Here is a 20,706-nt window from a genome sequence, read left to right as displayed (position 1 = left end):
AGTGCGACAATCTTAAAAAAAAGATCCAGTTTATTTGATTTGTTCTTGGATGGTGGGCTCACTGTTTATTGGCAAAAATTAGGTGACAGGTCAGGTTCGGACAAAATAGATACTGTAGATGGATAGATAGATAGATAGATAGCTAGATAGATAGATAGATAGATAGATAGATAGATAGATAGATAGATAGATAGATAGATAGATAGATAGATAGATAGATAGATGATAAGAAGTAAACAAAGAATTTTGAAGACAAAAGATAGGGAATGGACAACAATAACAATAAACCTAAATATAAACCTAAAATAAAGCAAAAAAAATAAAATTAACTAAAATTGGTCAAATAGCTAAGTAGACATTAATGGGAGTATTTATAAAGGCTGCGGTTGGGGGAAAAAAAAGGTAACCGTTGAAATGAAGCGGCTCAGTGAAAAATTAATATAAAGATTTATTAAGAATGTTTTCGAAGGAATTGAGTCGGCGTGTGTGTGTGTCTGTGTATGTGTGTGTGTGTGTGTGTCTTCGTGTTGATGTTTGACTACAGTCAATATACCGGCGTGCTCGACTAGTGAAGTAGAGAAAGAGTGAAAAATGTGAGAAATAAGAGTAAGTATTTCACTGAGTAGACTGCTGCCCTAGTTATAGAGAGAGATGAGAGAGTGAGCAAACCAGACGGAGACATAAAACGGAAACATGCCCTGTATGAGAGGCATGCGCATAGGTGTCCACCCACTTAAATAAATATGTTCTGTGTGTGCCGTGACACAGCAAATTCTGGCACACCACTGAGGTCTGTTTGGGTTTCTTTTGTTTTTGTTTGTAAGGCCGCCGTAAAAAAAAACCCAACAAAAAAACACAACCCCAAGAAGTTTCTTTCTCAAGGTGTAAAAATGATTATGATCCCCCGCACCTGAAAAAAGAAAGTTATGAAAACGGACCGGGATCAGCATTGTTTTAACACGCAGCACGCTGCACTAAACTCCAGCATCTCCTGCAGAGAACCCAAACCTACCCCCACTCTCTCTCTCATCCTCCAATAGCACTGCCCCAAACAAAGTCTGTTTCTCATCTCATGATGTTCAGTTCTCCCCAGTCCGTCGCCCCTCATCCGTATCTTTAGCGCTGCACATTCTCCAACATGCGTGTTTTTTTTTGCTTCCTCACGTCCATCTGTGTGAGGTCAAACCACAGGGCCCAGAGAGGAGTGTGTTTCCCCAGCTCCTTCTGCAGCTGTTTGTTGTGTGGGAGAACCCCCACCACCAGGGCAGAGCCTTCCTTCGCATCGCAGGGACGATAAAAAATGACCTGTGAGGTATACCTAATGTGAGACAGACAGGGACGAGGCCTGGAATAACGCGGGCTAAATATCGCAATATAGTCTGGGGCGTGGTCAAGTGGACATTTTGTGTGCGGATGGATGTGAGACACGACACAAAGGCTTCTTCTGTCCTTGTGTCACAAAAGCACACAAGAAGCTTTTCTCTCTCTCCTTTTTCAAGCCTGGTTCACCCTCGTCGCTGTACGCCCCCTTCACCCCCAGCTTCTCATTAGGAGGAGCAAAATGAATATTCCAATTAGGGACTGTCACCGCACGGAGCCAAACATATCCTCAGATGCTCTCATTTGGAACAACGCGAAAGAAAGGGCAGTTACTTGATCATTACAGTAATTACACCAGTGCTCTTTGTCAGGGAGTTAAGCCAATCGGGGCACTGGGCTGACTGCCCAGTGACCATAGCAAACGTTAACACTGCATTATTTTTTTCAAGGAACATCGGATGACTTATGACCTTGATGCTCCCCCATTTGACCTCTGTTATTTGCCAAGGGCTGATAACATCACACGGGATTGTGGGTGTGCGTATGGAGTGGTTCATGTGGCAGCTTACTTGAGTTGCTCATTTATAGACATTGGGACACTCTCGCTCTCTCTCTCTCTCTCTCCCTCTATCTCTCTCTCATTCATATATATATATATATATATATATATATATATATGTATGTTGCAGATAAAATACATTCATACAGATAAGTGAGAATGACCTCAATAAAAATGTAAATTTTAAACAATAAACGATAAAAAAAACCCAATCTATACATATAAGCCAAGATCACCTAAAAGGAAAATATAAAAATGACTGATAAACATGATTATATGCAGCTGAATATTAAAATGTGAAATATGCAGTTGAATATCTTCTTTATCCTAAAATGCATTTAAAAAAAAAAAAAAAAAAAAAAAAAAAAAAGAAGTAAACATTGCACTTAAAATTGAAGTTATGCCTCCAGTTATTAAACTTTTTTTTTTTTTTGAAGTCTGATTTCTTGCAGATTCCTTCACTCTGCCTTCCCTCCGCGGACGGGGAGGCGTGTGCGCATGCGCGTCTCGTGAAACGACACCGGAGAAGTTGCCCAATCTGGTGCCGCGCCTGCCGGGGGGCATTGTCAGGCGCAAGGGCACCCGGACGGCTCCGGACGGTCACTGGTCTCCAGCTGGATACCCGCTACCTACAGTCACCGCGGTGAGTAACTGATAATACGCGAGGGGGGCACCTGGGAACGGGGTGTCTTATCGGGGAGGAGGGCGGCGGCGGCGGACCTCGAATAGAACACGAGGCTCGTACCGCAAGACTGAAGCGACACAGGGATGCACTGTTCCATCCCGACGGGTCTGCCCCTAAACAACCACTGGGAAATTAGCTAGCTCCGTGGCACTAGCCCCGCTCAACTAGCCGGGGAGCGTTCAGCTCGTGTATTTGTTTTTTTTGTTTGTTTGTTAATTCGTTCGTTAACTATCGACCACCACTGATCAATCAATCATTCGCCATTGATCAAAGCCGTGAGTGAGTGGGTGAGTGAGTGAGTGGGTGGGTGAGTGGGTGGGTGTGTGATTGATTGACTGGTCGGGTCTCGCTTGGTCTTCGACGTCGCCGCGGTGCGGTGCCACCGGCGCCGCGGTCCTCGGCGCGATGAGCGCAGCCGCTTAACGGTCCCGTTTTGAAATCGCTGCGGAGCGAAGTCCACGCAGCGAGGCGCCCGCCGCACGGGGCAACCCGAGCCGCCCGGTTTGTCCCACGTCGAGTCCGGCGAGTCGTGCCGCGCCGCTTCGAGGAAGATAGCGCGACACGTGGGTCCCGGACATAAAATAATTAACATTTATTTAATTTAAATGTATGTATATATGTATATATATATATATATGTTTTATTTTTTTTTCAAGGCTTGTTCGGGTTGGTGTTCGTTTTTAGATGCGTGGGTGGGCGATTGTGAGTAAACCATCAGTAAATCATCAGTAAACCATTTCCGTTTCTTTCCAGCGCCGTCGCGCACTGCTCGAGTTTCAAGTGGCATGATAAAAGCATACGGAGATGCGATAGTAACTGCTGCTTTGAATTAAGTACGAGGGAGGCAACATCTTCAAGATCTAGATCGAGATTCCGGGGTTGACTGCTGCCTTGAATTAAGTACGAGGGAGGCGACATCTTCAAGATCTAGATCGAGATTCCGGGGTTGACTGCTGCTTTGAATTAAGTACGAGGGAGGGGACATCTTCAAGATCTAGATCTGGATTCAAGAGGTTACTCGTCACATACATATAACCTTTTGAATCTGGCTCTAGATCTTGAAGGTGTTCTCCCCCCCCCCCCCTTCTCCCTCCCCAATGTTTAATATAATTTCTGGGTGCGAGAAAGTGCGCGCCTGCGTGTGCCTGTAGAGAGAGGGGTAGCCACAACTAGCAGCAGATGTGGAGAGGAGCCCCAATCTGGAGGCGTTGGAACTTGAGTCGTTGTTTTTGGACTCCCAACCCTCTCCTGGTCGCCCTCTCATTCACACATGAACCCCACCAGGTAATGGGTATGGGTTGGAAAACAAAAATCCCAAAACTGGCCTCCACGTCATTGAGTCAAAAAAAAAAGCAAGTTTTGCTCAGAACAGGGGAAGTGTGATGCGAAGGAAAAGGGAGATGGCTGTGTTTTTATATTAAAGCACCTGTATGAGAGAAATAAAGCGGAATATTCGAGTCAAGGCATTGGTAGCTGGGAGACCTTGAAAAAGCAAATAGTTTTAAATTTCAAGCCATAAAAATGAACAACTAACAATTGTACTTTACAAAAGCTGGGCCAATCCAGAGTTAGTCCATGTTGGATTTGATTTCTACTGTCAATGTTTTTTCTTGACAAGGTCAAAGTTGTACACGGTCATGTTACCGTTGGTAGGAAGCACTTGTGTTTAGTGGCTGTTGTTTTTCCTCCAAATTAGTCTAATTCTTCTTCTAGCATTAGGATAATGTTAGCATTGGCCTGGGGGAGTTAAATAGTCATTAGTGCTAATCTGGGTATTAGACATGCTTTTTGTGGGCCGGAGAACTTGTTTATGCTTTATAATAGTACCTTACTTAGGGAAATAAATGGTCTTTGAAGAGTGACAACAGAGAAGGTGCCTTTATTGAAACTGTATTGGACTCCGGAGTTTCTCTACATCTCTTGTTTTCCTTTTTGCTTTTTAGTCGGTAGAGATCAGCTAAAAAGTTGTTTTACATTCAATTGGGGTCCTTAAAAGTAATTCTGGCCCACGGAAAAAAAGTTTGTAGAGGTAGTTATCATAATATTATAACTCATTTTAACACACTGTGATGTTTAGTTGTCTCTGTGCCTGCCAGATGGTTGGCACATCTTATGCACGCCTCAAATTCCCTTGGAATCCCACTCATCGGATGCTTAAACGAGGAACTATGAAACTGCTCCAATTTACCTCCTCAGCAGGTTTTATATGAATGGGCTCTGTATCCTGTCTTTCAGCATTGCCAGCTTGCAGAGTTGGGCAGTGTAAGCAGACGTAGGTGACACAGAAAAACTTTTTTTTTTTTTTTTTTTTTTGCCTTTTAAATGTTTTTTTTTTTGTTGTTTTTTAACCGTTACCAGCATGTTTCACCTGGACTCTAAACCCTGACCTTGACATGATCATTGCTAATCCCCAAAGCTTATCTTGTAAACTGAACCCTGGCATGGCAAATGTCATGTATTTGTATGATAACAATTGTTGTTTTGTTGTTTGACGTAGTAGTTTAAGGCCCCCTACATGATTTGCTAAAGAAAATTCTTGTTGCTCAATGACCTCTTTCATAGCTCCTTCAGGAGTTGTCCTCCTTTGCCGAAGGTTGTGGCCCAGAGCAACGGGACATGCACTGGGGAAAAGAAAGCATTCTATTGCACTAGTGAGGAGAAATCTCCCATCATACCTTGCTCCAAAGTTATGTTGTTTGTAATTTTTCCTCTGCTCCCTTGGTATGTGAGAGCTGGGCAGTTTTAAGTGTTCAGAACCATGCCTCTATAAGTGGCTTATACCTGTAATGTTTCCAAGCCTGCTTTTGGCTACACTACTCTGGGAAGATCTCCACTATGAAACTGGATTGATGGCCTTTTAAGTTTCTTTTTGTGACCGCCTTTGACAAGTGCCCCTGTGAATGGCTGTGTGTGGGTGTCTGTGAGGTCACCAGTAGCCTGACCTCTTGGCAGCACCCCAAGAGGAGCATAAAAGGCCACCTCGTCCACACTGCTCGGTCTGTAGATAAACCCAGTCCCCCAAGTCCAGCAGCTGCAGCCATGCTCTAGTCGGCCTTCAGGGAGGCCACTTGGCTTCACAGGCTTCTAACCATAAAAGAAAAAGGTCAGGCGTGTGTGTGCGCCTTGGCTACAGTAATAGATCTTTTTAAATATTAGATAAGCCGGGCGGTTTTTCTTGAGTTGTAGGCAGATATATGGCCCATAAACCAGGATAAAACAAGTCAAGCAAGTGGTCATCATGAAACATAGATCCAGATGTGTTACTGTGGCTCTGACGCAGTCCGGTCTCTTATTTCCGGTTGCATCAGACCTGAGAGGGAATTAGCTGCAGCGTTGACTCCTATAGTCATCACATTCCTGTTGAGTGCAGGAAGGCCATTATGTAAACCAGGTCAGGTCCTCACGCTTTAGCTGCTGCTCATTTGCTTAGCACCATATTGTGGGCTACTATGTAGAGAGGTTGTATGTCTGTCAGGAAGCAGTTTTGCTTTTTGTATAGTATTACTAGGTTATAACACTTATTACACTCAGAACTGCACTCTCAAGAGTAATAAGTTCATGCATTCATTTTTGGTTGTTGTGATATATGGTTAAGGGTAGGATTGAGTCAAGGCTCTGGGTTTCAACCTGAGAGATAAGGATTTGTGTGCATAAGTATACAAATATGTGAGTGTACGCATGACTGTTGGCTAGTGAGGTCACTAATGAAGTGACTATGTGGCAACCGGCTTCAGCAGCAACTTGAGAGGGGGCAACTCTATCCTGCCAGCTTCAGGCTGCTGGACCACCTGCCATTCCTAGAAATATGTTCACTTAAAAGTTTTGTTACAAATTAAGCCTTACAGCCAGGATCATGCGTTTTGGTGCAAAAATGGCACCAAAGGTTTTTCTGTTGTTCACTCATTGAGGCTGATGCAAAGACTGCTCCAGTCAGTAAATTCATTTGTCACCAATTCAAACGTCTAGAAATGCCCCATGGCCTTTAGTCTCTTATTACTCCATCACTAGGCCACTGTGAGTGCTATTAGATCTAGGCAAATTGATTAGTGAGTTTTAAAACTTAAAATTTTTCGGTCTTTCTTGGTCAACAAGGAAATGCAAGCAAAAAAAACCAAAACATTTTTACTTTCATGTAAATGTTCCATGCTGTAATGATTCCTGGCTTTGTTTTACCAGGAAGATATATACTGTAGACTTGCATCCTGGACCTGAGTAGGGACACTCACCATCGTTAGAGATGGGTCCAATCCAATATTGGTATTGGGTGCCGATACTGATGTTATTCACTGATCGGATATTGGACTGACGTTGCCAATCCATGTGCCGATCCATATTCCATTCCATGGGCTGCCTTCTCAGGAATTCAACCTGGCAAATGATTAAACTATAAAGCGCAATTCAAAGCGTGTACAAACAGGAACTGGCAGTTGGAGTTGTGCAAACCGGCACTTATTAAAGCAGCCATTCAGCTGTGTTGGTCCTCAAAATAAGACGTCATGATTCTGACGGATATAATATGCGCCAACCATAGAGCTACTGGCAGTTGTAGTTCTATTCGTTCAGCGCCACAGTGAAATTTAAAAAAAACTGCACAGATACATCCTTCGTCTTGCCAGTTGCATCCTGTTTAAAACCAAAATAAAACCATATATTGTTTTTCGTGGCGAGCTCTTCCAGGATTGCATTCGCTGAAAATCCTGGTTCCACCGCACTCCACAGACACTGCATTGACTGCTTCAGCCCGTTGCTGCGATACGTCTACGTCGCTGCCATATTGGAACGGGCAAGACTGGCCTGTAAACAAATACAAATAAACGGGGGAGCTGCAGTTTTCCTGGATAGAAAGCATTATAATGCTTTAATTTCTCAACCGATTTCAGTGAGTCATTTTTATATTCATGGGTTTATGATCTACCTGGAGTATATTTTATCTGGGTCTAGGTAATTGGCCCCCAGTTACCTAGACCCAGGTCAGGTGTGGCTGCTCAAAACACACCATCCTCACACCACAGTATCGTTATCTGATCGTAACTGAGAAGAAAGTGGATTGGTGCATCTCCAATCATAGTTGACTTTATGGTGTTTAAAACACACACAGGTGTAGAGCCTGGATGGTTAGAAGGCAGCAGCATAACTACAGGAAATGACGCTGCCTGTGTGTGCAAATTTGGCACATACTGTATGCGTGCTGATGGTTTCATACTGGAACTGATGTCATCCATATAGATATTTGGTACAACGCAGGATTACAATATCTGCCATGCAGTTCCCTAATTTCTCCCAAAGTCATCTTTGCTTTGTTGGCAAAAACATTCAATCTCATACTTGTTTTATAAGGTTGGATGTTTTTATTCAAGCAACCTTGTAAACTGACTCCAGCATGTTTGAAACCAAATGGTGCTGCTACAGTTAGCCGGCAACAGACTGATGCGGGACTAAATCCCTCCCCTGTCAGGCAGTTATTCATCTTGGTTTTACTTAAGACAATATTCTCACATGCTTCTCTGAGCCAATACCGAGGCAAGCTATTTCTTGTTTCTTTGTTAACTTTAACATCATGGCAAAGCATCAGGAATTCCCTTCGTGAATGGCAGCTTACCATGGTTTTTGATTGTTGAGTTTTGATGTAATCAGCTTGAATATAAAAACAATTGCATGGGCAGAATATTAATACAGGGTGCAATGTGCAATGTGTTTTTTGCTGCACACAATCCCTTTCAAAAGTCTGAAATCGACTCTAACTGTAAAAGGTTGTGGCTAGTCAGAAATGTCACCAGAGAGACAGTTATGTGTGGGACAGTGGAGTGGTGTGTGGATGTAGTAGAGTGGGTGCAGGACTCTATTGGCACCATTGGAGCCCATTCATATGCAGATTTAAAATGAGAACAAGGGAAACCTGAAGAGGAATGCTTGTTTCTAGAAAAGTACACAAGCATTGTGTCATAAGCCTATCCGTGGACGGAACTGCTACACAGCATGCAGTGTGGCGTGGAAAACTCAGGGCAAAGCAAAACCTTTAACCTGCTACAGAAGTTATGTGCCTGGTGCGGGGCAGTCGTGTTAGTTAATTGTAGTTATAAATTATATTAATATTTACTATTATCTGAGAACACATACTATAACCAGTTTGCATAAAAAAATGTGGACATTGAAATCTTGAAAAAACAAACTTTCATATTGGTCAGGGCTGTGCGTCAGTGTATTGACTGTGTAACACATGACCGTGTGACACATGGGAGCCAGGATGCAGAACTGCAGTGTTATTTGTTGAAAATGAATTGAATATGTTCAGTCACCATCTCAAGGAATAATATTAAGGACCTCACCTTCAGCAAATAGCAAGGAATAATTAATAATTTTACATAAGGGTGTGTGCATGCCACTACACTTTGAACCCCAAGGCACAGAGGTATACAACAATGACTTCATTCAAATCAAAAATTGGCCAGGTGCCAGCAGATATTCCACCTTGTCATGCTTTTTGAACGTCTTGTAATAACTAAGGTAAGCAGTTGCTCTGACAGGCCTCTGCGCTCCGAGCCTTTGAACAGGAGTAATGGTTTCCAGAACGTGATTGTTTGCAGTATGATCTACAGGCTAAACACCATGTAGAGGAGCTGGAGGCCTGGCTGCTCATTAGCCACAGCAAGGTTAAGAAAGTGGAATTTGCTCATTGTAATAGTTTCTTGACTTCCATCCAACTGCCCCAACAACTACAAACAAAAACAAATTCTCAGATTTCTGCATGAATAGCAAAGTAGGTCGTGTGAGTTTCTTCAGACCATCTAAGGCCAACGACGCAAACAGTAGCAGAGTTGAGCTCAGAACAGACCAGAATAGCCCACTTGCGTCTGTCCCATATTTTTTTTCCCCCTGTTAAAATAATAAATAAATAAATGAAGTCACACGCTGGGGAATTTTCATCTTTTTATGGAAAGATGCCCTATAATGAGGTTGGAAATATCCTTGGATAGCTACAGGCAAACCTTAGACCACGTAATACATGATCCAATCAAAGATAGATATTGTTATTCGGACTGTGCATCACTTCGCGATATTGCAGGGGGAATTCACAATATGGGACATTAATAACTCGCTCTGATTTCTAAATGCTCCCCAAGATTGAATGAATAATCAAAGCTTGGGAAAGCTGGGATACCCCTATCTTGCATTGAGACCATCCTTACAGGCTGTGTGCAAATTAGTGTTGATAGGTTTTAGAAAGAAATTGAAAAGTATCGCCCCGATCGCCGTACCCTTTTCCTCCAAAGAAAACAACAAAATACATTGTGGGGACTGGACACGGAAGGGGGCACGACTCCAAAGCTGCTTTCACACATGAACTCTGGATAATATCCGGATAATCAGATCCAGACACTGTCCAGAGTTACCCTTTCACACATGTAGCACACAACCAGAGATTGTCTGTGTCAGACACGTTTGCACCATCTGTAAATACTCTAGTAGGTTTAGACGAGGGGCAGAGCCTGGGTAGAGCGCGCAGGAGGCAGGATGTGATGCAATGATGCTGTAGAATTTTGGCACACCCAAGATGGCAGACGATGCTACCGACTTATCTTTTATGGCATTGATACTCCATGTATTTGGACGTAATAAACAAAATAATTGAAAGGAATATAAAGGAAAGCAGGAAGGAGAACGAAGCAGCTATGCTCCGTGCACGAAGATCTGCATGAAGGTAAATAACTGGCACATAACAGAGACGTCATTAACATGCAACACGCCCACTCGCTTGCTGTGAATGCTCCAGACAATTACCTGCTCTGTTTACACATACCGCTCAATCGGGCATTACGCAGACTTTGTACTAGGGTGATGGCTGGGTAAGGTCCGGGTAATGTCCGGTCCAAATGATTTGGACACACATACAGCTCCTCCGGTTAATGTCCGGATAATTTCAGGGTTGCAGTGTATGTGTGAAAACAGCTGTAGACGCGTTCAGATTATTTTCTGTGCAAAATGCATGAAGAGGGGGTGATCGGGGAAAGTGTCCCCATTACAAACGGTTTAGTTCTTTACTGTTCCATACGCACTTGTTTCGCTCCGTAAGGAGACGTAAAATAAAATAACATACGTCTAAAATAAAAATCGGGTTTTGGCGCACGATCACTGGAAACCAATTTACGGCGCATGAATCACTTACGCACATCGTCGGTGCAGTCGGAGCTGCAACTTAATCCCCATCCACGCCACCATGTCCACATCCTCCATCTGCTTCCTCGCTGTTGTGCCACTGCACGCATATGTCGACATACTGTACATCCATTCTGTGCACACAAGTGAATGAGCTCGTAGCATAGGGAGGAATTTTGATACTGTGAAAATATCGCATATGGTTGCAAATATCGGGCCAAGCCAATGCAGTAGCTCTATGCAGACAGAGAGCATCTGGAGGGTTTTGTTGCTAAGGTTATGGTATGTTTAGGGTTGTAAAGGCAGACAGACACTGAAAGTAACCCACCAAGAGCTGTAGCGCAAACTAGACGTTGCACAACTCATTTGAAGTCCAACAGTTTTGCTTTTTTATAGAGTTTTTCATTTCACCCACCTTCTGCTCTCCCCCGCCCACAGGTGCCGGCGTGAGTCCTGCTCCCTGCACACGCACCCAGCTGTAGCCTCCTTGTCCCGTCTCCTCTCACGCAGCCATGCCTCCAGCCATCGGTGGGCCAGTGGGGTACACCCCTCCGGAGGGAGGCTGGGGCTGGGCAGTGGTGGTGGGGGCCTTCATCTCCATCGGCTTCTCCTATGCCTTCCCCAAGTCCATCACGGTCTTCTTCAAGGAGATCGAGGTGATCTTCAATGCCACGCCCAGCCAGGTGTCGTGGATCTCCTCCATCATGCTGGCCGTCATGTACGCTGGAGGTGAGTTGCCGCGTCGGTGGGTTTCATCTCAGGGTTGCTGGGAGAAAAGCTGGAGACAACGAGAGGTGTTGGGTTGGAGGATGGGCGGCGTTGTTTTGAGTTCTGGGAGCGATTTACTGTCTATAAAACACTTGCTTTTTCACGTGTGCTTTAATTTCACACCAGGCTTTATCCCTTATCTTTCACCCTCCACTTAGCCCAAAACAAACACAAACTCCTTTGCCAGCAACCCTCTCCGGGTTCCCTGTTCTCTCACTTCTTCTCTCTTCTTCCACTTGACTCAATTCTCAATAATTCAGACAGGAGTTCATGAGTAAAAAAATTTAAAATAAACAACAAAGAAAAAAGCATATTTGTGAAAGATCGTTTTTAAGATTGAGCGGATGTTAAATGATCATCAGTAATAGTATGCAAAGTAAAGTTTGTGAAAGTCTAACGTCCACTTGTGACTTGTGTCAATCATCCAGATCCTCCCCCCACCCCATCAGTGACCACCACAAGTATATTTCTGTGGGACTCCTTTCCATTTCCTTCGTACTTTTTTTCCCGGTAGAGACGTGAAATAGGTCTTAAATTGTATTCATAATGATCTTAAAAAGGTCTTCAAAAGTCCTAGGTTTTCCACTTTGTCATGCTTGCTCAGCACAACAAGCCACTCTGCCGTGTATGTTAAGATCTGATTAAAACAATTTTTTAAATGGTGGCGCTAAGCCAGTTTCAGGCGAGCTTGGCCTCATCTGCTTCAAACTGCCATTTAGGATTTTGGACAGAGCGTCAGACAAAGAATGAGAACTAGAGAGGATAGGCAAAGAAAGAACGCCTGAAATGATCTTATATGATCCTCATACCGTTGAACTGTATTTTTTTGTTCAGGATATATAATCACACAGTGTTTTACCGTGATCTCCGTGTGCGAGAGTATCCAAAACTCTGTGTGTGTGTGTGTGTGTGTGTGTGTGTGTGTGTGTGTGTGTGTGTGTGTGTGTGTGTGTGTGTGTGTGTGTGTGTGTGTGTGTGTGTGTGTGTGTGTGTGTGTGTGTGTGTGTGTGTGGTTTCATGCAGGAGTCACAACAGCCAGACAGAGGTGCCCAACTCTCTCTTCCCAGTATTGCTGGGACACAGCATCGACATAGTGCAGTAGCTACGCTACCTCGAGCTGTCTGCCTCACTACAGGACAGCTCTGTGCGTCTCGGATGGATGATGTCATTTTTCAAGCTGGTAGTTTTTATTTTTTTTATTTGAGCACCGGGCTTAAAGCCACAACCACACACTGAGTGGACGTGAGCCGGTGCACGTCCACAGACACAGAAACACACTTGTTCTTGACGCAAACCTCGCATGATTCGGGGGGGAAAAAGATGAATAACGATGGCAACTAAAAACGTCACCCGTTGTCTGTAATTTGAGTGGAGCCTGTTTGGGAGGAGTCACAGTGACTCTGCATTTCTGTGTCTATGTAAGCGTTCCATAGCGTCCTCAGACCCTGCTGACACTAAAGCTGAGCTAAAACACAAGCTTGTGTTCCCCCTAGAGAGGAACACAACATCCGGCCACGGGATTTTCAAGGTAGTACTTGAGCTTCCATCAAGCTGCCTGTCCTGTTAAACTTTCCACCAGCCCCTGTGTAATCTAGAAAAAAGCTGTTGTATTCTAATATATATTCAGGAACCGGATTCAAATACAGAGTTGGGATACAGAGAACAGTCAATGATTTGGAAGTTCTTGTGTGAATGTTAGGGCTGGGTATTGGGCAGGATTTTACGATTTGATTCAAAATGGATATATTGTCATTTTATACATTATGAGAATTGCTACCAACCTTTCAGGATACCCTCTGACGTGCTCGACAAAAAATATTTCCCGGAACAAATTCAGTCCAATTAAGATGAAATTGAAATGATGGTATTCAATTGTTTGGGAGTAGCCCTACTGAATGTTCATCACCTTCAAGTTGTGGAATGTTAATTGCGTAGATTGTTTTTATGACTAGTTTACGTTGCTGGCTGCTTTGCATCTTTTGTTCCTTCCTGATCAGGCAGAGAAATGATAAAACCGGCAGAACAGAACAAGGGATGCGCCGATCCGATACTCTATATCGTTATCGGTCCAATACTGGCCAAAATCACCGGATCGGTTATCGGAAAATAGTATAATCCGAGCCATGAGCCTAAACTATCACGTAAATGCTTGACTAAACTTTCAGCGACAAGCCGTCAAGAGAGATGTGTCGACCTGCGCCACGGCCAGCGCACACTCCTCCACGGAAAGCAGCGGAGATCTTAACATTACATTTACATTTACATTTAGTGATTTAGCAGACGCTTTTATCCAAAGCGACTTACAAGGGAGAATAACATTCAGCTACATTGCGACAGAGATTAGTGTAATAAAAACAACATTAACGCCGTGAAGTCCCACATAGCTGCTGAGCCCCACGCCCCCATAACTTATAAGAAAACAATACCCGTCACCAAAATAAATTGAAAACATAAAAGAAGTTGGAAGAAAAAGGCCCTCACTCTGTAGAGATGGCGACACGAGTCTAGGGATGAAAGGTTTGACTCTTTTTTTTTAAGATTCAGTTCCTGACGAGTGACTCGGATAAAAAAAAAAAAAAAAAAAAAGATAATGAAAAAGGTTGTTTGATTTTCCACCTCTTCGTTCATTTGAGTTTTGAACACTCAGTGAGGGAGGGGAAGCGAGTGAGAGAAAGAGGGGGAGAGAGAAAGAAGCAATTCTATGTGTCTTACATAAAATAGATAAAAAAGGAAAGAGCTTAGAAAAATAAAGAAATAAAAAAATATATATAAAAGACAAAATTAATAGAAAGTCAGTGTTTTAAGTGATGCCTGCACTTTTGGGTACTATAGATTATACTATTTTCTTATAAGCTATTATGCCTATAATACACAACAAATATTCAAACATATTGTTGATATTTGTGACAAAGATAGAGCATTTAAATGGAAATTGTACATTGAACTTGTTTAACTGATTGACAGACCAATGTCTTTCTGGCCGGCAGATGCATTGTGTGTTTAGAACAGCAGAGGAAGTGGCGGATTTCCCACCTCCTGTGTTCCCATCCACAGAGACGTATGCGTTTCAGGTCCCAGAAGATGAGACGAGAGAAGCTAGATATTCTGACTCTGCATAACTGAGTTATGTTGTAGGCTATGTATTTCTTCCTTCAGGGTAGTAGTATATGTGTTTCACCATTTTAGCGTGATGTTTTTAGGATGGCTTGGTTAAGCAAAGTGCATCCAGGCAAATGACAAAATTGTTAACAGCTTAGTTGTTTAAGAGAGGAGAAAAATACTGTCGCATTGGTATCGGTATCGGCAGATACTCAAGGTTTCGGTATCAGACATGTAAAAGTAATATTATCCATGCCTAAACTGAACATTTGCATGAGCCTAGCCCCTTGGTGATGCGTCGCTCAAAAAACACTGATCCACAACGCCTGGCTGCACACTCTGCAAAATAAAGTAAACATTCAAAACAGATTTGCAAACATTGCTGCACTCGTGGTGTTTTTTGAGGGTTTTCGCCGCTGGGCTGTTCTCTCTTGGCCGTCCCTTCTCCACACAGGGAGAATGGCGGAGGGGAAGAACGGATCGTTTATATAATATCTCCCAGGACACTCATCGCTGCCCCCTTTGTCTTTTGCCACACCACAACAAAGGCTGTCACAGTGGATTTGTGGATTTGTGTGTGAGTTCTTGTGTATTTTTGTTTCAAGTTCCCGCTTGTGTAAAAACACTTGCTCTAAAGGAATGCCACTGTGCCAGTGCTGCATGTCTCGGTGCCCTTGGCATGTACACACACGCACGTGGATACATGATGCTCATCACACGGGTGTGGCTGCACCAGTTCTCCTTGTTTACCATCACGCGTGCCGCGGTAAACCCACACCGGCCCATGAGCTCGGTGGCGGCCAGTGTCACCCAAAATTATTCAGTGAATGGTATGTGTGAGCTTGTGAATACACACTCCCTCTCTCTTGCCAGACTTCAAGGGCAAAGCTCCAGATGCTCTCCTGGCATACCTTCCCTTTCCCACAGGCGATCCACTTTGTTTGAATGCAGGGGGGCCTCATGTTTACATATTCACAGACACACTCCATCTCAGTCTTCAGTCAGAATGTGTAGCTGTTGGCGCCCAATGTTAGGAGAAGCTCTTTCCTGAGTTTTCAGTCTCTGTGTCTCCTGGACTGACGTTTGATATGCACTGATGTCTTCCACAGAACTGTTCTTTGTTCGACTGTGCTCAGTGCGTCTGGATCTGTCCCCCCTGTCGGCCCCGTTTGAAAAGAAACATGGTGGGCCGGCGTGAGCAAGGCCTCAAAGCACACGCCCACTGTCTCTTTTGCTGCTGTCTCCATTCATCCCTTGCTCTTCCCTGGTCATGCTCTTTGTGCTGCCGTCCATCCATCCATCCTCCTCCCCTCCGTGTAATCGGTTGCATCTGGTTCCACATATATATCTCTCTCTCTCTCTCTTTCTCTTTCTTTCTTGCTGCCTGGCTTTCCTCCTCTCATTCTGCTTTTCACTCCACCTCCGTCTCTTCCTCCCCCATGTCTCCCCCATTCCCTACCTGCGCAAGGACAGTTAACAGACACTATATTTACTGTTGTGTTTTTTTGTGGTTTAAGTGCACCACTTGCTGGGCAACAGCGGGAATTGCACGTTGTCTTTTTTGGCTGAAGTTAAAAAAAAAAAAAAAAGTGGAAGATATTGTTTCAATTATAAAGTGAATGGAGGCACGATGGTGCTCTGATGCTCACATTGGTTTAATCTACTGTCAATAGAGTCGAGCATCCTAGTAATGCCATGAAACCCCCTCTACACAACTGGGAATTGGTTGATTATAGCATTTAGAATTATTTTTTTATATATATTTGATACTGTATTCCATCATATTGAATGTATAAAATATTGACATAACTGTAATTATTTTTTTATTGAGCATACTATTTTTTACGAATTGTTGTTCTTATATGCATATTACACATGGTTAAAAATTGACTGTCATATTCCCATTATGAAATCTAAATCAAACAACATTTAACACTGCTGACCTTGACCTAAATTTTTCCCTCCGTGTTTTCCTCCAGGTCCCATCAGCAGTATTCTCGTGAATAAGTTTGGCAGCAGACCCATCATCATGGCGGGAGGCATCCTGGCAGGCTCGGGGCTGATCTGCGCCTCCTTCTGCAACACCGTGGAGCAGCTCTACTTCTTCATCGGAGTGGTGGGAGGTCAGCGCCTCCTCTCTACGGCTACAATCTGTCACTTAAAGCTGAACAATGACACTTTTTTTTGATTACTAGACGACCCACTCTACCTCCTGAGCCTCTGCCTCTACATTACGTTACATTGCATGCCTTACCTACCCATCTGCTCACCTGTGCTTCTATTTCTCCACCCCAACTTTCTCCCCAGGCTTGGGACTGGCGTTTAACTTGAACCCGGCCCTCACCATGATCGGCAAATACTTCTTCAAGCGCCGTCCCATCGCCAACGGCATCGCCATGGCAGGCAGCCCCGTCTTTCTGTCCACGCTGGCTCCTCTCAACTCCTGGCTGTTCGACGAGTTTGGCTGGAGAGGCAGCTTCCTCATCCTGGGGGGGGCACTGTTCAACTGCTGTGTGGCCGGCTCCCTCATGCGCCCCATCGGGCCCAGGCCGCAGCCGCCGGCCAAGCCCGACACGGAGCTGGGTGAGGCCGCGGCGTCAGACGGTGTTGAGTCGGGCAGGGCGGCTTTGGATGGCCCGGCCCAGCCGGTGGCCAAGAAGACAGTGCTGCAGACCATCAACTCCTTCATCGACCTGACGCTCTTCATGCATCGCGGCTTCCTGCTCTACTTGCTCGGCAACGTGGTTATGTTCTTTGGCCTCTTCGCGCCGCTTGTCTTCCTCTCCAACTATGCCAAGAGCAAGAACATCAGCAAGGAGAAGGCGGCGCTGCTGCTGTCCGTGCTGGCCTCCATCGACATGGTCGCCCGGCCATCCATGGGCCTGTTGGCCAACACCCGCTGGGTCCGGCCTCGGATCCAGTACTTCTTCGCCGCCTCCGTCATGTGCAACGGCCTGTGCCACCTGGTGGCGCCATGGGTGTCGGACTTCACCAGCTTCGTGGTGTACGCCATTTTCTTTGGCTTTGCATTCGGCTGGCTGAGCTCCGTGCTGTTTGAGACACTGATGGACCTGGTGGGGGCCCAGAGGTTCTCCTCCGCCGTGGGGCTGGTCACCATCGTGGAGTGTGGGCCCGTGCTCCTCGGGCCGCCGCTGACAGGTACGGAGCATGGACGTCAGACGTGGTCTTTAAGGCTGCATCGTGAGCGAGCGTCGCCTTTTTTAATCCATATACTGTATCTATTTCTGTCAAAGTGTTTGTGAACAGCGCTAAATGTTGTTGGCCTTGGTCCCCTCGCAGGCAGTTTCTACAACTACTACAACCATTACGACTACACCTACATCTCCTCCGGCATCATCCTGGTGGTGGCCAGCGTCATGCTCTTCTTGGGAATGGGCCTCAACTACCACCTGCTGGACCGCCAGAAGAAGGCGGACGAGAAGCGAGAGCGGGAGGAGCCCAAGGAGGAGCGCGCAGCCATGCTGGCCCCGCCGTCGCCCTCCAAGGACCACGACCACGACGAGGAGGAGGCGGCAAACAACAAGCCGGCTGCCGTCACGCTGGATGACGTGGCCAAGATGGACGAAGACACTGTGTAGAAAGTGGGGACTCCCAAGGGAAAAATGCACACACGAAAACATCACTCTCGTCACCGCAGCAGTCGTGCCGGCTCACCGTATCTTTCACCCCCGATAACTTTAGCGAGCCTTTTAGTTCCAAAGCCTTTGCAGCGGAACACACACACACACACACACACACACACACACACACACACACACACACACACACACACACACACACACACACACACACACACACACACACACACACACACACACACACACGTACATTCTTGTTTAATGAAAGACACATACACACATTGGATTAGTAACAGTACTGGACGTGCCTTCGTTATACTCATCTCCTCCACAAGCACAGTCGTGACTGTGTCTAGTTACTCAGTGTCTATTTTAATCTCAGGGTCTTGAGCCGCAACAGCAGTTTTGGAACTTCGCCCGGTTACACACACACACAGACACCCTCATAAGGTAAAATGACGTAAAATACTTCAGCTGCCATAATCAGAGGGGTGCGTACACGCACACACACACACACACACACAGTGTATGAAAAGGCTCTTTCGGCTTCACTCCTCAAGGGCTGAACGTTCTGAATAACTTCCTCTTAGATGTCTGCCGTCTGGGCGTGGTAATTATTCTGTCGAGTTGCGTTTTTTAGATTTTATTTTTTTTCCTATGAATTTGACCAGCGTGGAGAAGATTGGGTCCATTATTTGCAGGTGTGGATGTGACAAAAGAGAGGGGAAAATGGCTTTTCAGCATTTATTTTTTATTTTTATGTTTTTATTTTAAAGGGGGGGGGCGGGAGGGGGGTCCTAAGTCATAAATATATAAAATTCACGGCAACACTGCGAGGAGATCCTTGCACATCAGTATTAGTGAGATGAGCCGCAGTTATTCAAAGTTTGTTTGAATAATGAGAAGAAGAAAAAAAAAAAACCCTGTTGTATTTTAATATTAAAATAAGTATCTTCTGTGTTGTGGACGTGGGGCCTGAAGGGCTGTAACTGCAGAATGACGTGGTGGTTTTTCGAATCGTAGACATTTTTGTACCCCCAGTGTGTGAATATCTAAACGATTACGAGTGCACAAGTTTTATTTTCTTGCGCTCCACATGCAAGCTGCAGGATCGCGGTGTGGAATCAAGTTGAACCCACACACACACACACACACCCACACCCACACCCCACTATGTAAGATTCACATGTTGCACACGGGCTTTTGTGGAGCCAAATTAGAAATACTTCCGCTGTTGGATAATTAAAGCTGCGATTAACTCTTAATTTTAAAGAGTGGCAGCATTTTAGAGTATTTTTTTATTACTATGAATATTACACACGTTTTATTCTTTAATCTTCCTGTAAACTGCTAACTGTAAAATGACAATCTGACAAAAAAAAAAAAAAAATCTTCCGAATAGTTTTTGATGTATTGGGGTGAGTTCACATCTGCATGGGGGGAGTAAATGTGCACCAGACCTTTTGTTAACTGTGACTTTGGTCGTTTCAATTCATATGAGACTGTATGCGGCTCAGTATCAGTCCAGATAGTCTTCTTCATTTCCCTGCAAATCTGCGAGATCTGTCTCCAGATTCACAATGTTTTAACCATGCTACAGAGACATGAGGTACTCGTTTTCGACCGACAACTGTTGCAACAAGCACTGAGCGGATTTGTGATGCTTTGTTATGCCGTGTACTGACTCAATCACCGCTAGAGGGCAGTATTTCAATGCCGATCATGCGGCACACTGTTTAGTGCACCCTGCTTAGTGCATCTGTCCTCACCTTCAGCATCTTTCCGAGCAAAATGGGGGAAGATGTTGCTCGGTGGCTTGTGCCGGATTTTAAATGTAAGTGTTTTAGCATTTCATTTTTACTCACGTTCAATTTTATTTTATTTTATTTTTTTTCACAAAAAAACATCATAATGAACCAGCCGAGCTTCTAAAGGAAGATTACCTTTGAGAGGTTGGACGGATAATGAAGACGATTGTCTTTTTGAAATGATATTTTTGTGGCCACTGTGACCAAACAGACATACCAGGCCACTCTCACACAGCGTTGAAGGACCCCAGCAGTGTCAAATTGAGTTTCAGCCAGATGACCATTTAGAACCTGGCCATTCTCCTGAGAGCTCCCATTTTTAGAGTTTTATTATTTTCCGTATTTTCAGGTTTTGGGAAATCGGAACGACATGGTGAGATACTTACCTCAAAATGGTCTTCACTGACAATTGGTAGACGAGTAACGGGGCTGGAACTCAATTTGACCCCTGTTTGGTGTATGGACACCCTTTAGGTCTTAAGGTAACCTTTCAAACGCTGAATGTCAGCCATTCTGTGTTCAAACACTGCTGCTTGTCTAAAGAGTTGTTTATTCCCCTTTGCTACACGGTGGAGGCCGCTTGTAATGATCACGGTTACAGTGATCAACCGCTTATTTGGATCAAAAAGCTTGGAGACAGAATCATTCCTACACAAATTCTGTTTAAATAATCCGCTCATAGTAAACAAGTAGTCAGCTTACAGTGTTTATTTG

At 44.6% G+C, this 20,706-nt stretch overlaps 1 protein-coding gene across 1 annotated transcript; it reads left to right on the top strand.

The window, feature by feature from the left end:
* Nucleotides 1-2,444: 2,444 nt before the first annotated feature.
* On the top strand, nucleotides 2,445-18,904 carry LOC307241489 (monocarboxylate transporter 1-like). Its single transcript, XM_080015622.1, has 5 exons — nucleotides 2,445-2,522; nucleotides 11,157-11,447; nucleotides 16,565-16,708; nucleotides 16,893-17,744; nucleotides 17,886-18,904. Exons 2-5 carry the CDS (start codon nucleotides 11,231-11,233, stop codon nucleotides 18,182-18,184), a joined length of 1,512 nt encoding a protein of 503 aa, XP_079871748.1. The 5' UTR covers nucleotides 2,445-2,522; nucleotides 11,157-11,230; the 3' UTR covers nucleotides 18,185-18,904.
* The last annotated feature ends 1,802 nt before the right edge of the window (nucleotides 18,905-20,706 follow it).

This window comes from Zeus faber (assembly GCF_960531495.2).
Source record: "Zeus faber genome assembly, chromosome: 15".
Taxonomy (NCBI): Eukaryota; Metazoa; Chordata; class Actinopteri; order Zeiformes; family Zeidae; genus Zeus; species Zeus faber.
The sequence above is the reverse complement of the archived record's forward strand: the minus strand, read 5'-3'. Positions and strand labels throughout refer to the sequence as shown.